A 20,261-nucleotide genomic window follows, 5' to 3' on the forward strand; every position below is an offset into this window, starting at 1 on the left:
GAATTTTATTTAATTATTTAACATATTTATTTTAAATAAATAGAGACAGGGTCTTGTTATGTTGTCCAGGCTGGTCTTGAACTCCTGGGCTCACACAATCCTCCGACTTCGGCCTCTCAAGGTGTTGGGATTACAAGCATGAGCCACCGTGCCTGGCCAATTGTTGAATCTTAATACATGCATACACTCACCTACCCACTTTCCAGATCAAGATGTGTCAAGTCTTCACCCCAGAAGCCTCCCCCGCCTCCTCCCCATCAGTGCCACCCCAGAGGTAGCCAGTATTTTGGCTTCAATCATCATCAGTTGATTTTTCCCTGTACTTGACTTTCATATAATCAGAACCATACAGTATGTCCTCCGAAAGAGACACTTTTAAAAGAAAATGAAATTTAATCACCAATATTTGGCAAGCTTAAACCCATATCCTCATTTCCAACCTCAGCCTTCCCTGCCATTGGTGGGAAAGAGTTCGAAAACTGAATTGGGTGAGTTATAGCAAGTCAAACTACATTTTTCCTTGCATATCTGAGTCACACGGGGTCACTTTCAATCAACTGCTAGTTGTGAGCCTAGAAATAGGGACCCAGGTGAGTTAGGGTCCCTGCCCTATGCTTAAGAGCCATTGCCAAAGATCGACTCAGGGAAATGGGCAGTTCCGTGCCCCATCCTCTTCCCTACTCACTTCCGCTTGATACTAGAAGTGAGACTCACTCAATGTCGGGTTTCCCCACCCTTGGAGAGCTCATGGGGAATGCAGTGTGTCACTCACACAGCCACGTGCTGCTCTGCAGCTGGGAAGGAGAAAACTGGGCGTGTGTCCTGATGCTCTTCTCACCCTCCAAATCCCCAGCATCCCCCAGATGGACTGCTATTGACCTTTACCATCCATTTGTTTCCTTTTCTTTTCCTCCTCCTTTCTTCTACAAAGGCCTCCTGCTTTGAAAATGAGGCATACCCAGGGAAAACAGGTTTCAGGTCAGCTCTGGTTCAAAGGGTGGGTCCCTTCCACTCCGACAAGTTTGATCCCCTCATTCTGCCTCTCTCCCTGCCCCTCCTCATGTGTGCACCCTCTGGTCTTACCGACTCGGCTCTCTCCTCTGCCTTGATTCCTGTAGGGTACATTTCTCCAAATGGCCCTGCAGAAAGCACAGTGCGGAGATGCCCCTCCCTGGGGAGGGAGGACCCAAAGCTCTGGTCTCTCCTACTCAGTATCAGCTATAAATGCCACAGATACGCTTGCGAGGAAAAAAGAAGAAAAACAGGAAGCCAAACTGTGGAGCAATTTGGGGGCTCCCTGCAACCATCCCACCTGCCTACAAGGTTTACCCTGGCAGTGGCTGGCCTTTGGGTCTTTTCGTGCAACTTTATTTTCTATCAAGGCCCAGGGGGTTTGCCCCTTGTCTCTCCGCCTCTTTGACCTATTCTTCCTTTGGAACCCAGGCATCTAAATGACAACTTCTATGTGCATCATTTAGAGATGAGAAGAGGAAACATTTCTCCTGCCTTCTGGTTCCTGTGGCTCCTTCTCTTTGGACTTCTGGGACCCAGTAAGTTACTTAGCAGTTAAGGAAGGAGAGGGGTATGGAGGTCACATAAAGTCTGAAGGAGATGGGGGATCCCCTGTCTAGGCATGACTCTTCTTCCAGAAATGATGATGATTTTTTTTTTTTTTTTTTGCCCATTTCTGCAAAAGCCAATACTGATCCCAATTCCATTGACCATGACTCTGATGCTATCTTAGAAGCAAATCTGTATTAGTCTCCCCGAGTTGTGACTGTGAGCACAAGTTGTGGGGCGGTGAGGGGCGGTGCTGGGGAAATGAGGTGGGGGTGACACTTTTACTTTCCTTTGTATCTTGGATAAAAGTTTTGTTTTTAACTGGAAAATTCTAGTTCCAATAGCATTCTTAATTCCAAATTAAAACCAGGATCTCAGTCTAAAGTCAAGTAAAAATCCTTTAATCCTTCTTTGTTTGTTTTCCATAGGTTATCGGGGTACAGGTGATATTTGCTTACATGAGTAAGTTCTTTAGTAGTGATTTGTGAGATTTTGGTTCACCTATCACTGAGCAGTATACATTGCACCCACCCTATTGGTAGTGTTTCATCTCTCGTCCCTCCCCCGTCCTTCCTCCCTAGTGCCCAAAGTCCATTGTATCATTCTTATGCCTTTGAGTCCTCATAGCTTAGCTCCCACATATCAGTGAGAACATACGATGTTTGGTTTTCCTTTCCTGAGTTACTTCACTTAGAATAATAGTCTCCAATGTCATCCAGGTCGCTGCAAATGCCGTTAATTCATTCCTTTTTATGGCTGAGTAGTATTCCTTCATATATATATGCCAGTTTCTTTATCCACCTGTTGATTGATGGGCATTTGGGTTCCATGACTTTGCAATTGTGAATTGTGCTGCTATAAACATGTGTGTGCAAGTATCTTTTTCGTATAATGACTTCTTTTCCTCTGGGTAGATACCCAGTAGTGGGATTGCTGGATCAAATGGTAGCTCTACTTTTAGTTCTTTAAGAAATCTCCACACTGTTTTCCATAGTGACTGTACTAGTTTACATTCCCACCAGCAGTGTAGAAGTGTTCCCTGATCACCGCATCTATGCCAACATCTACTTTTTTTTCTTTTTTTTTTTTTTTTGCTTCAATCCTTTGGATGCTGCCTGAGTCCAAATCCATGTCTAATCCCCTGAGAATTTCCTTGGTAGGAACAAATTGGAGGTCAGCCACTGAGGGGATGGCTCTGGCATTGGATCAGAGGTGACTGTGAAAGGAAATAACCCAGGGGAGAAGTGAACTGGGCTCCGTGTGATTCCAACGGACTGTCTGAGAAAGTTCCGTTCACTCCTGTCTTTGATTTCTTACATCAACGTATCTTCCCCAATTATAAGATACCAGGTTAATCAGCTTATCCATTCCATTGCCTTTACTGTAGGATAGCACTTCAAGAAATGGGAGGTGTGGTTGAAAGAGAAGGTCTAGGTTGGATGATGTGGAGGATTTGGGGTGCTTCCCCCTTCTTCCTCAGTATGCATCTGTTTCCTGCACCCTACTCTGGATTCGCTCCCTCAGCCGCTTCAGCACTTCTTTTTCTTCCCTTTCCTGTTGCCTTCATCCTGAATGCTTCAGCTGTTCTTTATCTACCCATGTCTTCCAGATCCACCCGTTGCCTGTCCTAATCCCGAACTCCAGTCCTATCTGTCTGATTTTAAGCAAGAGTCCCCTTACCTCAGAAGAAACTGTCATTCACGTAGTCATTCAACAAACATGTATAGAGCTCCTCCTCTGGGCCAGGCACTGCTGCGTGCTAGGCCACGGTGTGGAATGGAGTGGGAAATGCCATGGTCTTGGCCTCCGTGGAACTCTTGGTCTACTGTAAAACATAGACTTAAGTAATATTCCCTTACAAAAGGGAACAAGCATGCAAGTGCTGACAGGCACCTCCTCTTTTCCCACCACTAGGTCTATAAAGTGACCCACTGTTTCTCCTGTAGCCCCATTACATTGGATTAGCAAGGACCAACTCCTTCATTTGAACGCTGGGTGCCTTCTCATCCTCCTGCCGTCTCAGGGGCTTTGCTCAGTGCATTTCTCCTTTTCCTCCCATCTCACTTTACCTTTCTTGAATCCTTTTCATCAGCATCCAAACAAGCTCAGTTCTGTATGCACAAGTATCATCTAAGGAGATGATTAAAAACTTGGCTTTCCAGGTCCTGACACCTGACCAAGCAAGATCTTGATTCAGTAGGCTTGGTGGGATGGCATGGGTTCCTCAGACAGTGTGACCCCAGAGGTCCCTGGACCAAACACTGTTTGAATGATGTCCATCCTAACATCCCCGCATCACTCCTCAGCCACCGCCTCTCCCTCCACTCTCCTTCTTCACCCCTATTCTTTTTTTTTTTTTTTTTTTTTTGGAGATGGAGCCTCACTCTGTCACCTAGGCTAGAGTGCAGTGGCGCAATCTTGGCTCACTGCAACCTCCTCCTCCCGGGTTCAAGCGATTCTCCTGCCTCAGCCTCCCGAGTAGCTGGGACTACAGGCGCACACTGCCACACCTAGGTAATTTTTTGTACTTTAGTAGAGATGGGGTTTCACTGTGTTGCCCAGGCTGGTCTTGAACTCCTGAGGTCAGGCAGTCTACCTGCCTCATCCTTCCAAAGTGCTGGGATTACAGGTGTGAGCCACCATGCCCAGCCCCTCACCCCCATTCTTGAAGGCCTTCCCCACATTTGCTATGTCACTTCTCACTTCCCATTCACTTGTTGATTTTATTTTATTATATTAGGTAGTGCATGTAAGTAGTTCTGAAAAAGAAAAACTTGTAGTCCTACAAGGCTTCTCATAAAACTTCAGCCTCTGACTCCCTTTCCCCAACTGCTTCTTACTCTGAGTCCTGCTTCCCAGGGTTCCTGTTGGCATTTACCTTCATACTGCATTTATCTATTTATTTAGAGACAGGGTCTCGCTCTGTCACCCAGGCTGGAGTGCAGTGACACCATCATAGCTCACTGCAGCCTGGTACTCCTGGGCTCAAGGAATCCTCTCACCTCAGCTTTCCAAAGCACTGGGATTGCAGGCCTGAGCCATTGCACCCAGTCATAAATTCTCTTACTACCATTACTTCTTTGTTGGTTGAGGGTTTTTTTTCCCCCCTCTGCTTCAGGAATGATTTATTGTCTTCCTTCTAATGAAAAGGAAGATTTAGGTTAGTCTACTCCCTCTACACTTATGTCTCACGTTCCTGCTCACAATTCTCCCCAAATGATTGTACCAAATTTTTGGTGTTAAATTTGCATTTAGTGTTTACATTATGATAACTATAAATGTCACCTCTGGTAACATTTATAACTGGGTCATATAATTGCATTGTGATGACATTATAATAACTATAAATGCTACCTCTAGTAACATTTATAACTGGATCATATAATTGCATTGTGATGACCATCCGTTCTTGTAATTTTTGTTTTTCTAGATATTAACAATAGCCTCATTTTAAAAATTTCCATAGTTTTCTTCATATATACCATTAATTCATCCCCAAACCTCTACCAGAATTATCCCTGTCTTTTCAATACACATGAGGCAATCTATCAGTTTCACTTTTTTCCCTTGAGCAATCCCATTTGGAAGCCTCTGTCCAACCAGTACTGGTTGCTTGCTAGGTCTCTTGTCCTGCAATTTGTATTCGCAACGTTCTGGAAATTCTCTTTTTTCCCTTGTAAATTCCTATCTTTTTTCTGGATTTATTTTTCCATCTTAGGGCAGCACTTTCTCTAGAAGCTTCTTGAGAGAGAGTTTATGGTGGAAAATTATTTTAAAACTTTATGCAATGTTAGGGTAATGCTAAGCTGCTGTAACAAGGAGATCCCGAAAGTGACTTTGAAAAATAAACAAGTTTATTTTTCTCCCTTGTACCAGTCCTAAGATAAGTATTATAGGATGGTGGGAGCTCTGCTCCATGCAGTCATTTGGGGATCCTGGGTGAATATGACTGTTCCATCTTCAACATATGGTTTCCAGTGTCATCATCATTTCAGCCCAAGGAGAGGGCAGAAGAACAGTATTTTGTATTATTTTACGATACAGTCAAGGTGCAGCCACAAGAGGAGAGGCTCACAGGCCTTAGAGACAGGAGGCATGGCACTGCCATGCTGGACCTCCTGAGAAAGACACCAAGGTAGTCAGGAGACAGAAGACAGGAGTGAAGGAAAGGTTTATTTAGGTCTTTCCTTTTATTGGGGTTTCTGTGGGAAAGGCAAGGAAAGGCAGGACGAATAGTTCAGGATTGGCTGGTTTGAATAATTCCTGTTTTCTTTGAGCTATATAGCTGATTACTACCTAGTTGCCTGGTACTTGGCTTTGGAATGACTAAGGCAGATAAATATTGTTTCCTGGAGTATATGGGCCAGATAGAGGAGCTATGGCTCTGGAATGGTTAGTTTGCATATCAGCTCACACTCCTGGCTGGGCCCTTTGCTGCTTCTAAGAATTGGCTAGCCTGGAAGGTGCTATCTCTCCCTAGCTAGAAAAGTTTGTTAAGATGTGAAAACATGATAACATACAGAAAATAAAAATATATATACAAGCAGAAATCAAGGAATAGGTATTTACTCTTAAAGAAATGAAATGGAAATTAATATGTATTCCTTCCCTTTAGGGGCCTCTGACTAGGGCTTAGACATGTAGCCCTACCTAGCTACAAGAGAGGTTGAGAAATGTAACTTAGCCATGTGCCCAGGAAGAAGAGAAAAATGGGCCTAGCTGTCCATAGACCTTATATGTCTGAAAATGTCTTATTCCACCCTCACATTTGACTCATAGTTTACCTGGTTATAGAATTCTAGGATGGATACGATTTTTCCTCAGGATTTTGAAGGGATTGATCCACTGTTTCTAGATTCTAGATTGTGAAGACTGATATCATTTAGTTTACTGACCTCTTGCAAGAGACCCATGTTTTTTTCTTCTGCATGATTTCAGATTTTTTAAATTACTGTTCTAAAATCTCATGATACGGTGCCATAGTATGGATTCTTCTTTCATTGTGTTAGGAACTTGTACAGTATAAAGCTATGTCAGTCAGTTCTGGAAAATTTTCTTGCTTTTTTTTTCTTTGATAATTGCCTCTCATCCATTTTCTCTGTTCTGTCTTTCTGAAAAATCTTATGATTTGGATGTTTGACCTCCTGGACTGACACTCTAATTTTCTTATATTTCTTCTTCTGTCTTCCAATTCTGTCATTTTATTTTTCTTTTGGGGAGATTTCCTCAGCTTCTAAAGTCTTTAAATCCTTCTAGCGAATTTTGAGGGTTTTTTAAAAATTTCAAAGAGATCTTTTTTTGTCTACAATCATTTTTAAAATGGCATCTTTTATTTGTTTGTTGTTGTTGTTGTTTGTTTGTTTGTTTTCACTCCTTCCCACGAAGGAGCATCCAGTAAGGTAGAAAGAAAACTCTAAAAAGTGAATCAAGGAAGTCAAGAGAATAGAGAGGCTCTAGAAAAATGTGGTTGGTAGCTGAATATCATTTAGATTACTGACCTTGTGGTGCTATACTTTCTCTTACATTGCTGAGGACATTTGAAGTTGGTTTTGCTATTTGCACTGTCTCAGTTCTCTCTGACTTTACTGCATAGGGATATTTGTTTTGGTCTCTATATTTCAAACTAGAGATTTTCCTCAAATATCTGGTAATCCCAGAATGTCCTTTGCATTTGAAAGTGAGGCGACAATATGATGCCTGGAAGCTTTGCATGCAGGGGTAGGGCCTGTCAGCTGGTGAACTTAGCTTTAGGGTGACTTAGCAGAGACATGGCAGTTTTGATTGGGAAGATCCTTGAAATATCAGTATCTAGTGTTGTCTAATTTCTTTCCACAAGAAGAATTCTCCAGATCCTGTCTAGAGCATACTAGCATAGCTGCTGAAGTGCTGGAAGCTGAGTAAGGGAAGAGGTAATGAGGGTTTTACAGTTCAGGGTGTGAGCATTTCCTTAATTGCATAGTTTCAGTAAAACCTCTCACTTCTGCCCTCAGCAGTGCCTGAGATCACTGGTCTAGAATTTCTTTGGTTTCAATATCTCCAGAGATAAAATCCTAAGCTGTTGTAAGGGAAAGAGGTGTAGTCATCCAACTCCTTGAGTGGAAGGAGGGATCTGGAGCTGAGAGACAGTCCCTAGCTACACTGTATTTCAACCATCTTTCCTGTATTTAGTCACATGCCACACTCAAAGCTTCAGAGGAACCTGGCTGCAACTCCTGAATCTTTCCAGGATTCCATAGAATTAATAATTTACCAGGAGTTGACTTACTCTCACCCCCAGTGGAGGCCTGTATGTTGAAGCTTTCTCTTTGGAGAGTTACCACTCATCCTTCTGCTATTATCTTTAAAAAAAAAATTTATCTCCTCTGCTGTTGTCATCTCTCCATCCTTTGTCCTTGTGGAGGTATGTCTTTGTTATTTCTCTACTTTTTATTCTTCTGTGAAATCCATAAGCCTCCATATATACTTATTTATACTTTTATTCATTCCAACTGGGGGCTATCCCATCATGAAAATCTGTTTTTAATAAACTAAACACTCACTTCCATATTGTCTCTGAATCCAGTGGACGTGGCCCAGGCCATATCTTACTTGATCTCTCTGCAAAAATCAATTCAGCTAACTACCATATTTTTCTAGAGCCTCTCTATTCTCTTGACTTCCCTGATTCACTTTTTAGAGTTTTCCTTCTATCTTACTGGATGCTCCTTCTCAGTCTCATTCATTCGCTTCTCCTCCTCTATCTGAATGACGCAGCAGCCAGAGCTTGGTCTAGCGCCCTCTTCTCCAACTATACCCTCCCAGACAAATGATCTCAGTCAGCCTCAAGGCTTTAAACACCATGTATATTTAAATGACTTCCAGTTTTATATCTTTTGTTTTGGTTTCTCCTCTGAGAACTAAGTGCAGGTTTCTAACTGTCAACAAACAGTCTCCTGGATATCTAATGGGCACAAAAAGTTTAAAATCTCTAATATTTCCAACCTCCACTTCATCCCTATTCGTTCAGATGAATAAAACAAATTTCCAACTCTCTGTGTCAGCCCCAAAGCCAGAAGTTGTTCTTGACTTCCTTTCCTGTCATCCACCACCGGCAGCCTTTCAATGCTTCCTATTGGTTCTACTTTTCTAATTTCAAAACATAGCTTGTATTCATCCACTGAAATGTATCTCCCCTGCTACCATCCTAGTCCAAGCAATAATTACTACTCTTAACCAATTTTCTGTTATCACTCTTGCCCCCCTACATGCCAGTTTTCACACAGCATGCTGAGTGTGATTTTTTAAAAACATAAATCAGTTTTGTTTTCTACTTTCTCTTCCCTTTCTGAATAATTAAGCCCCAGATCATCAGGTGAGGCAGAGGAAAGCAGATATCAGGGTTGGACAGGAGGGGAGACAGCAGTGGCCCAGAGAAGGATATAAGAAACTAAACTGGGGCCGGGTGCAGTGGCTCACACCTGTAATCCCAGCACTTTGGGAGGCTGAGGTGGGCAGATCACTTGAGATCAGGAGTTAGAGGCCAGCCTGGCCAACATGGTGAAACTCTGTTTTTACTAAAAATACAAAAATTAGCTGGGCATGGTGGTGCACGCCTGTATTTCCAGCTACTCAGGAGGCTGAGGCAGGAGAATCCCTTGAGCCCAGGAGGTGGAAGTTGCAGTGAGCTGAGATCGCACCACTGCACTCCAGCCTGGGTGACTGAGCAAGACTTCATCTCAAAAAAAAAAAAAAGAAAAAAGAAAGAAAGAAAGGAAACAAACTAAATTGGGTGAAGTGGACTTCTCCACAGAGTGGCAGCCTGCCATGTGTTGTCAGAATCTTGTGAGGGTGAGAGGGAGTATGGGGTGGAGGGAGTATGGGCTGAAAATAAATGAATAGAATACCAGTGATTTTCTGAGACAATATTTTGTCCACAATAAGTGTAATTGAAGTTCCAGAAAAGGAACCGAAAAAATGTTTAAAGAAATGGTAGCTGAAAAAAATTAAATTTGATGAAAACTATAAACTCACAGATCCCAAGACCTCAACAAATATCAAGCAAAATAAACTTTAAAAAATCATACCAAAGTACAATGTAATCAAATAACTAAAAATCAGTGATAAATGGGAAATCCTAAACCAGCTAGAAAAGAAAAGACACATTATGTAGAGAGGAGCAAAGACAAGCATGATAACTGACTTCCTGTGAGAAACTGTGACAACCAGAAGCTCAAGAAGCAACATCATTAAAATACTGAAACAAAAAATATTCTATCAACCTAGAATTACACGGAGTAAAAATATTTTCAATATGAAGATGAAATGAAGGCTTTTCTAGACAAGCAAAAACTGGAAGACTTTACCTCCCGGAGACTGACTTTTTTTTGTTTGTTTGTTTGTTTTTGATACGGAGTTTTGGTCTTATTGCCCAGGCTGGAGTGCAATGGCACAATCTTGGCTCACTGCAACCTCCGCCTCCCGGGTTCAAGTGATTATCCTGCCTCAGCCTCCCGAGTAGCTGGGATTACAGGCATGCGCCACCATGCCCGGCTAATTTTGTATTTTTAGTAGAGATGGGGTTTTTCCACGTTGGTGAGGCTGGTATCGAATTCCCGACCTCAGGTGATCCGCCCACCTCGGCCTCCCAAAATGCTGGGATTACAGGCACGAGCCACCGCACCTGGCCCAAATGGCTGCCTTCTTATCCTTCAGATCTCAGTTCATATGTCAGTTCCTCAGAGAGACCTTTTCTGACTCTAGTATCTAAAGCAGCACCACTGCTTTCTTTAACAGCACCTGAGCCAATGTGTATTTATATTTTTTTATTTTGTGTCTCTCTTCTTTACTAAATTATAAGCCCATATGTCTTTTGCTAACAGGAGTATGCCCAGAGTTTAGTAAAATTCCAGGTACATATTAAGCCCTCAATATCTGAATAAATAAATGAGCAAGCAGTACTGAGTATATGTTAAAGTAATGCTATACTAAACCTGCAAATTCATCCTTAATCCATTCCCCACCTTATTTGTCCTCCACCTCAGGCTCTGAGAATACCACAGACTTCACAAAAGGCTCTGACACCACCACAGCCTCCATCACAGGCTCTGAGACCACCATGGCCTCCACCATGGCCTCTACTATGGCCTTAACTGCAGGCTCTAAGATCACCACAGACTCTACCACAGGCGCTGAAACCAACACGGCCTCCACCACAGACTCAGGGACTACTATAGCCTCCACTAGGACCTTCACCACAGGCTCTGACACAACCACAGCCTCCACTGCAGGCTCTGAAACTATCGTGGCCTCCACCGCAGTCTCTGAGACCACAACATCCTCTACTATAGCCTCTACTACAGTCCCTGAGACTACCATGGCCTCCAGCACAACCTCCACTGCAGGCTCTGAGACAACGATGGCCTCCACCATAACTTCTGAAACCACCATGGCCTCCACCACAAGTTCTGAGACCGCCGCAATCTCTATCACAGGCTCTGAGACCACCACCACCTCCACTGCAGGCTCTGGGGCCACTAAAGTCTCTACCACAGACTCTGAAACCACCACAGCATCTACTGCAGGTTCTGAGACCACCTCCTCCACCTCCACAGCAGGCTCTGAGGCCACCACAACCTCAACTGCAGACTCCAAGGTGATCACGGCATCCAGCATGAGCTCTGAGACCACTATGGCCCCCACTGCAGGCTCTAACACCACCACAGGCTCTGAGACCACTACAGTCCCTATTAAAGCCTCTGAGACCACTACAGCTTCTACAGCAGGTTCTGAGACCACCACCTCCACCCCCACAGGCTCTCAGACCACCATAGTCTCTATTTCAGGTTCTGAGATCACCACCACCTCCACGGCAGGATCTGAGACTACCACAGTCTCTAGTGCAGGCTCTGAGACAACCACCATCTTCACTGCAGGCTCTGAGACCACTACAGTCTCTACCACAGGCACTGAGACCACCATGGGCTCAGAGATCACCACAAACTCTACTGCAAGCTCTGAGACCACCACAGTCTCCACCGTGGGCTCTGAGACCACCACAACTTCTGCTGCAGGCTCTGAGACCACCATAGTCTCCACCATGGGCTCTGAGACCACCACAACTTCTGCTGCAGGCTCTGAGACCACCACAGTCTCCACCATGGGCTCTGAGACCACCACAACTTCTGCTGCAGGCTCTGAGACCACCACAGTCTCCACCGTGGGCTCTGAGACCACCACAACTTCTGCTGCAGGCTCTGAGACCACCACAGTCTCCACCGTGGGCTCTGAGACCACCACAACTTCTGCTGCAGGCTCTGAGACCACCACAGTCTCCACTGTGGGCTCTGAGACCACCACAACTTCTGCTGCAGGCTCTGAGACTACCACAGTCTCCACTGTGGGCTCTGAGACCACCATAACCTCTACTTCAGGCTCTGAGACCACCACAGTCTCAACTTCAGGCTCTGGAACCACCATGGCTTCTACCACAGGCTCTGAGACCACCACAGCCTCTACTGCAGATTCTGAGACCACTGCAGCCTCTACTACAGGCTCTGAGACCACTATGGCATCCATCATGAGCTCTGAGACCACTGCAGCCTCTACCACAGGCTCTGAGACCACCAAGATCTCCAGTGCAAGCTCTGAGATGACCACAGTCTTCACTGCAGGCTCAGAGACCATCACAGCCTCTACCGTGGGCTCTGAGACAACCATGGCATCCACCATAAACTTTGAGACCACTGTAGTCTCTACCATAGGCTCTGAGACCACAACAGCCTCTACTGCACATTCTGAGACCACTGCAGCCTCCACCATGGGCTCTGAGACAACCACAGTCTCAGCTGTAGGCTCTGAGACCACAGTCTCCATTGCAGGCTCTGAGACCACTGCAGCCTCTACTGCAGGCTCTGAGACCACTGCAGCCTCTACTAAAGATTCTGAAACCAACATAGCATCTACTGAAGATTCTGCGAGTACCTCAGCCTCTACTACAGGGTTTGAGACAAGCACAGCCTCTACTACAGGCTCTGAGACCACTATGACATCAACCATGGGCTCTGAGACCACTATGGCCTCTACCATAGGCCCTGAGACCACCAAGGTTTCCACTGCAAGCTCTGAGATGATCACAGTCTCTGCTGAAGGCTCTCAGACCACCACAGGCTCTACCACAGGCTCTGGGACCACCACAGACTTTAATACCAGCCCTGAGACCACCACAGCCTCCACCATGGGCTCTGAGACCACCACAGATTCTACCACAGGTTCTGAGACCACCACAGCCTCTACTGAAGGCTCTGAGACCACCACAGATTCTACCACAGGCTCTGAGACCACCACAGCCTCTACTGAAGGCTCTGAGACCACTACAGTCTCTGCCACAGGTTCTGAGACCACCACAGTCTCTACCACAGGCTCTGAGACCACTACAGTTTCAACCACAGGCTTGGAGACCACCATCACTACCATTGAAGGCTCTGAGATGACTATAGTCTCCACCACAGGCGCTGAGACCACCACAGCCTCTACTGAAGGTTCTGGGACCACTGCAGCCTCCACTGCAGGCTTTGAGACCACCACAGTCTCTACTGCAGATTCTAAGAACACCATGGCATCGACTGCAGATTTTGAGAGCACCATGGCCTCTACTGCAAGCTCTGAAACCACCACAGCCTCTACTGAAGGCTCTGAGACCACTACAGTCTCCACCACAGGCTTTGAGACCACCATGGTCTCTACCACAGGCTCTGAGACTACCATCACCTCTACTGAAGGCTCTGAGACTACTACAGTAACTGCCACAGGCTCTGAGACCACCACAGTCTCTACTGAAGGCTCTGAGACCACTATACTCTCCACCACAGGCTCTGAGACCACTAAAGTTTCTATCACTGGCTCAGAGAACACTACCACTTCTACTGAAGGCTCTGAGATAACTACAGTCTCCATCACAGGCTCCGAGACCACCACAGCCTCTACTGAAGGCTCCAAGACCACCTCAACCTCTACTACAGGCTCTGAGACCACCACATCCTCTACTACAAGCTCTGAGACCACTATGGCATCCACCATGGGCTCTGAGACTATTATGGCCTCTACCATAGGCTCTGAGACCACCACGGTCTCCACTGCAAGCTCTAAAATGACCACAGTCTTCACCGAAAACTCTGAGACCACCATAGCCTCTACCACAGGCTCTGAGACCACCACAGTCTCCACTCCAGGCTTTGAGACCATCCCAGCCTCTACAGCAGGCTCTGAGACCACCATCACCTCTACTGAAGGCTCTGATGCCACTACAGTCTCTACCACAGGCTCTGAGACCACCACAGCCTCTACTGAAGGCTCTGAGACCACTACAGTCTCTACCACAGGCTCTGAGACCCCAACAATCTATAACACAGGTTCTGAGACCACCACAGTCTCTACTGCAGGCTCTGAGACAACTGCCACCTCTACTGAAGGCTCTGAGACCACCACAGCCTCTACTGAAGGCTTTGAGACCACTACAGTCTCCACCACAGGCTCGGAGACCACCATGGTCTCTACCACAGGCTCTGAGACTACCATCACCCCTACTGAGGGTTCTGAGACCACTACAGTCACTACTGCAGGCTCTGAGTCCACAACAGTCTATACCACAGGCTCTGAGACTACCACCACCTCTACTGAAGGCTCTGAGACCACTACAGTTTCTACCACAGGCTCTGAGACCACCACGACCTCTACCACAGGCTCTGTGATGACTACAATATCTACCACAGTCTCTGAGACCACCATGGTCTCTACCATAGGCTCTGAGACCACCACATCCTCTACTGCAGGCTCTGATGCCACCATCACCCCTACTGAAGGCTCTGAGACCACCATGGCCTCCAAAGCAGGCTCTGAGATCAGCACAGCCTGTACCACAGGTTCTGAGACCTCCACATCCTCCAGTGCAGGCTCTGAGACCAACACTGCCTTCATCATAGGCTCTGAGACCACCATAGTTTCCACTGCAAGCTTTGAGCCCACTGCAACTTCCCTCACAGGCTCTGAGACCACCACAGTCTCTATCACAGCTTCTGGGGCCACTGCAGCCTCCACCACTGTCTCTGCCACCACTTTTGTATCCACCAAGGCCACTGACATTTCTATTCAGCCCATCACCAACACAGCTGTGTCAGGTACTAACCCCCAGGTCTTCTTTGAGCCCACACATTTTAACTCCAGTGGCAACCACCAGCTGTTCACCTGTTTCTATCACCTCTGCCCTGGTTCAAATCAAGCCACCACAGAGTTAGATATAATTTCTTCTTCTAGGCTGGGCACAGGGGCTCATGCCTATAATCCGAGCACATTGGGCTGAGGCGAGCAAATCACGAGGTCAGGAGATTGAGACCATCCCGACTAACGTGGTGAAACCGTGTCTCTACTAAAAATACAAAAATTAGCCGGGTATGGTGGTGGGCGCCTGTAGTCCCAGCTACTCAGGAGGCTGAGGCAGGAGAATGGTGTGAATCCGGGAGGCGGATCTTGCAATGAGCAGGGATCACACCACTGCACTCCAGCCTGGGCGACAAGAGTGAGACTCCATCTCAAAAAAAAAAAAAAGAAAAAAAAATTTCCTCTTCTAGAATCCTAATTGCCTCTACTCTGGTCTCACCCTTTTTTTTTTTTTTAACTGCCCACCACTTCCACTGCAATCAGAACCACAAAATATAATAAACCACAAGTGCATTATATCTGTCACATCTTCCTCCAGCAAGCCTGCCTCAACTCTTCTGGCCCATCACAGTTTTGTGAAATGCTCCCACTTCGGTGCCAAGTAGATTATCTCTATTCAACCTATCATCTGCAACACCGCCACCTCCTATCGATATATTGACCCTAGTCCAGAGGCTGGCAGACCACGTTTCATGGGTCACGTCTCACCTGTTACCTGGTTTTGTAAAGTTTTATTGGAACATAGTCATGCCCATTCATTTACGGTTTGTCTCCAGCTGCTTTTCCGCTTTTCAGTGTATTTGCAACAGAGACTGCCTGGCCCAAAAGCCTAAAGTATTTGCTGTCTGAACCTTTACAGAAAGTATTTGACATCCTTTGCTCCAGTCTGAGACAAAACAACTTTGTTCGTTCTCTGGCACTTGCCATTAGCAAGCTGGTTGCATCTGATTCTATTCTCTTGGTTCTAAGCACACTCACCTCTATTCTGGTCACTGGTGCTGTTTGTGACCCTATTTTAACCACTTCTGACCTAGGCACACCCATCACTACCTAAGCTGCCACCACCGCCTCTGCTGTGTTGATTCTCGCTCGCACCTGTCTGAGCTCCCCCCCCCAGTCCCTGTGAGCAGCTCCTCCACTTGGGTCAGGTCCTCCCACATCTGCCCAGGAACACTCACCCCACCTTTGCTGGCCACCACAGTGTGGTAGATGATGTTACCTCTGTCCAGCCACGGCCACTGGCATGCCCGTGAGTGAATCCAATTCTGTCATCTCCTCCTCCAGCTCTCTCCTTACGCCCAGTGATCACAGTCACAAGAGAAGCAGGGCCTGCCGCTTTGTATACCAGCCTGTCCACTTATTTTATTTTATTTTATTTATTTATTTTTAATTTTTTTCCATAAGTTATTGGGATACAGGTGGTATTTGGTTACATGAGTAAGTTCTTTAGTGGTGATTTGTGAGATTGTGGTGCACCCATCACCCGAGCAGTAGACACTGCACCATATTTGAAATATTTTATCCCTCGGCCCTCCCACTCTTCCTCCAAAGTCCCCAAAGTCCATTGCATCATTCTTATGTCTTCCTATTTTCGAAGCTTAGCTCCCACATATCAGTGAGAACATACGATGTTCGGTTTTCCATTCCTGAGTTACTTCACTTAGAATAATAGTCTCCAGTCTCATCCAGGACACTGCAAATGCTGTTAATTCATTCCTTTTAAACAGCCTGCTGTCTTCTATTTGGGTGGCAGCTTCCGAAGTCAAATAGATCTTCCACTTCTGAACCCATCACAATCACATTTCCTCAACCTTCTGCCTCCTCCGTCACCAACCCCACCAGGTGACACATTCTACTTCCTTCTCTGTATGACACCCACCTCCATTCTGGGGACATGGCCACAGCAGAATCGCTTTCTACCATCTCTCCTCCCCCATCACCCCTCTCCTGAGCCACCTCCACCATAGGTTTGTTAGATTCACACTCCTCTGCTCTAAGCACCCCCATTCCTCTGTAATCATCTCTGCTACAAATGCATCATCTTGTGTGACCTGTTTCATAGGCACCAAGACCACTGGAACCAGACCCACCGGCTCCAGCTCTGTCACCATGACCTCTGGAATGGACTCCACGGCCTCTGCTGCCAGCCATATTGTGCCAGGAATAGTCCCAAACACCTCTGGCCTGGATACATCTACTAGGGGAGCATCATCTACCACCTTAGCCCCTGGCGTCAGGACCACCACAGGATCCACCCGTGAGCCAACTGGCAGCACCTCCCAGGAAACAGGCCCAGTGTCCACGGGCACGAACACAGTTAGCATGAGCCACATGCCCACAAACGTGATCAAACCAAGTGGATATTTACAGCCCTGGGCTATCATCCTCATTTCCCTGGCTGCAGTCGTGGCTGGTGTTGGATTGTCAGTAGGACTGAGTTTTTGTCTGGTGAGTACCCAGGGTGGGTTCATAGGGGAGCCTGGAGAGAAGACAGGTCTTAATGGTGGGGGAAATCATGTCAGCAGTGCTTTGGAAAAATCCAGAATGAGAAAGGGGAGTAAGTTGGTGCACTCGGAAGGAAAGAATCACCTAGCCTGATATAAGGATCACAGAGAATCCTTAAGTCAGAGAAAGTGAGAAGCAAAGTAGAAAAAGAGGAGGGAAAAGGTAGAGTTGGGGCCAAAGTGAAGGGAAATATTGAGAGAACAAAGGAAATACTGAGAGCGAACAAGGAGGACATAAACATAAAGCAAGAAGCAGCTGGGTGCGGTGGCTCACGCCTGTAATCCCCGCACTTTGGAAGTCCAAGGTGGACAAATCACTTGAGTCCAGGCATTTGGGACCAGCCTGGCCAACATGGTGAAACTTGTCTCTACTAAAAATACAGAAATTAGCCAAGAGTGGTGGCATGTACCTGTAGTCCCAGCTACTTGGGAGGCTGAGGCACGAGAATTGCTTGAACCTGGGAGACGGAGGTTGCAGTGAGCAGAGATCACGCCACTGCACTCCAGCCTGGGTGACAGAGCAAGACCCTGTCTTGAGAGAAAGAGAAGGAAGGAAGGAAGGAAGGAAGGAAGGAAGGAAGGAAGGAAGGAAGGAAGGAAGGAAGGAGAGAGAAAGAGAAAGAAAGGAAGAAAGAGAGGAAGAAACAGGGAGAGAGGGAGAAAAGAAAGAGAAGGAAGGAAGGAAAGAAAAGAAAGAAAGAAAGAAAGAAAGAAAGAAAGAAAGAAAGAAAGAAAGAAAGAAAGAAAGAAAGAAAGAAAGAAAGAAAGAGAAAGAAAGACAGACCAAAGAAAGAAGGAAAGAAAGAGAGAAATAGAGAAAGGAAAGAAAGAAACATAAAAATGTTCAGCCATCCAAAATGCAGGCTTCTGATTGTCTCATGTATAACAAATTTCTGGTCCTCACAGCACTCTGCAATTCCTTGTGCAGCCTGTGAATGTTACGCTCTGGCCTCCCACTCCATCTCTGCTCTCTGGTCTTGATTGTTCTTTGAATACATATTTTTCTTACCTTGATTTCACATTTATTTATGTTCTTCCTGTTTTCTTGTGATCCTGTGGGTAAGTTCCCATTTGAGGAGTGATGCAGAGTGTAAATCAGTGGTGTGCTGGAGCTGGCTCATCCTGGCCCACAAGAGATTGTGCAGTTCTTCCCAATTCTGAGCTGAGTGGAGTGACACTGGTAGCTTAAAATATGCTGTACTAGAAATATTTACACCACAGCAATTGTCAAACACTGCAAATCAGCACTTTTCCTTTGGAGAGCCTGTTTTTAAGTGTTGGACAACATACCACTGGTAAAAATGAACAAATAAAAAATACTTACGGAAGGCACAAAAGGTTTGGATAATATAGTCAATTTGCTGAGGTTCTTTATTTTAGAATTCTCAGCCTCTCTCCATATGTGGGCTACATAATAAATACCAGCATCTAAGAATTACTCCCTAAATTACTATATTGTTTCATTTGCAAGATCAAGAGAGAATAACGAAAGTGGACACTGAGTTTTTACTACGTGCTAGGCTCAAGGCTGAATGTTTAAAATGCATGATGTCATTTAATCTGGTCTACAATCCCATGGCCATATTATATTCATCTTGTAAGTGAGGGATCTGGAGCTCCATGATCTTAGCTATTTGCCCCAGCACATGTAGTGAGTGACAGATCTAAGACTCTAACCCAGGTTGGTTAGATTCTGGAGTTCATGCCTATAATCTCAAGGCTCTGTGTAGACAGCTTTCGAGGGCTCTCAATTCCACTTACCTGTCCTCAGCTTCCTTAGTTGACTTACAAAGAGAAAGACTGTCTGTCAAGTGAGTCTCTGTGCCTTTCACGTAGGGGTATGGATTTACCTTTGTCTTGAAATTCCAAAAACACATCACCTTAGGATCTGCAGAACAAGGGCCTGAGTAGTCACATAAAGAGAATACGTTAATAAGGTAACAGGGAAGCTTATTTTCTCAGAGAGAGAAAGAGTAAAAGAACAAGGAGAAAGAGAGACAGAGACAGAGATCATAGTAAGGGTGGTGGTAAAGAGAAGAGAAAATAGGCGGTTTGGAAAAGTGAAAATCTGACATCGGTGAAACAGGCATGTATGGTGATTAGGGAGAGGAGACTTAATTTTCATCGATCAATATACATATTTTTTTCTTTCAGAGAGACCTTTTCTTTCCCCTGAGGAATTGTGTTTATTACCCCCATGGCCACAGCCATGGCCTTGGTCTGGACCTGGACTTGGGCCTGGGCTCTGGGACATTCCACAGCCTGGGAAATGTACCAGTTCATGGAGGAGAACTTGAAATGGGACATGGAGGAACATGTGGCTTTGGACATGGAGTGGGCCATGGACTGAGCCACATCCATGGAGATGGCTACGGAGTGAATCATGGCGGGCATCATGGACATGGAGGAGGCCACTGAGGAGACCATGGAGTGGATCACAGAGGAAGCCACCAAGAAGGCCATGGCAGGACAAGATGGCTGTGGCCATAGATTGGGTATCAAAATATATTATGGGTGGGAGGGGGTCACTGAGGAGAAAAAAATAATGATAATGAAATAATTAAAATGGAGCATCGGAAGGTTCCCAGGATGTGATCTGTGGAGACGGACATGGACTAGGTTAAGAAAAGAAACAGCAAAAGGACACGGAGACTTTGACCGGCTTGGAGGTGACTTCGAGTCAAAGCTTCTGTGAGTTTTTCCTGAGTCTCCGCTTCTGTTGTGGGGAGTCACGACGACCACCCTCGGGACATCTTCTCTCCCATTTCCCGCCACATCAGGGTCAACGTTTCTCATCCCTGTTTCCTCATGATGCTATAAATATTACCAGGGCATGTCTAAGAAACAAAAGCATGTAATGAATGTATTATCAGGGGCCACACACTTATTCGTTTACCTGTTTGTTCTTTCAGTTTGTTTTTTTTTTTCAAGTGCTCATTATGTACCAATCACTATCCCGGGAGCCTTTAAATATGTCATCATTTGGCTGGGTACGGTGGCTTATGC

At 45.7% G+C, this 20,261-nt stretch overlaps 1 protein-coding gene across 1 annotated transcript; it reads left to right on the forward strand.

Annotated features, from left to right (window-relative positions):
* The first annotated feature begins 1,480 nt into the window (after window positions 1-1,480).
* MUC22 (mucin 22) lies at window positions 1,481-19,673 on the forward strand. Its single transcript, XM_073006202.1, has 5 exons — window positions 1,481-1,550; window positions 10,581-12,673; window positions 12,755-14,711; window positions 16,814-17,199; window positions 19,410-19,673. The coding sequence occupies exons 1-5, from the start codon at window positions 1,481-1,483 to the stop codon at window positions 19,671-19,673; spliced, it is 4,770 nt and encodes a 1,589-aa protein (XP_072862303.1).
* The last annotated feature ends 588 nt before the right edge of the window (window positions 19,674-20,261 follow it).

The sequence above is a fragment of the Chlorocebus sabaeus genome, chromosome 17 (genome assembly GCF_047675955.1).
Source record: "Chlorocebus sabaeus isolate Y175 chromosome 17, mChlSab1.0.hap1, whole genome shotgun sequence".
NCBI classification, from domain to species: Eukaryota; Metazoa; Chordata; class Mammalia; order Primates; family Cercopithecidae; genus Chlorocebus; species Chlorocebus sabaeus.

Coding starts and splice junctions, on each gene's coding strand:
- MUC22 (XM_073006202.1), top strand. CDS start 1,481: ATGAGAAGAGGAAACATTTCTCCTGCCTTCTGGTTCCTGTGGCTCCTT. Junction 12,674..12,754: donor CAAGCTCTGAGATGATCACA/GTCTCTGCTGAA, acceptor ACCAGCCCTGAG/ACCACCACAGCCTCCACCAT. Junction 14,712..16,813: donor CACCAACACAGCTGTGTCAG/GTACTAACCCCC, acceptor CCTGTTTCATAG/GCACCAAGACCACTGGAACC.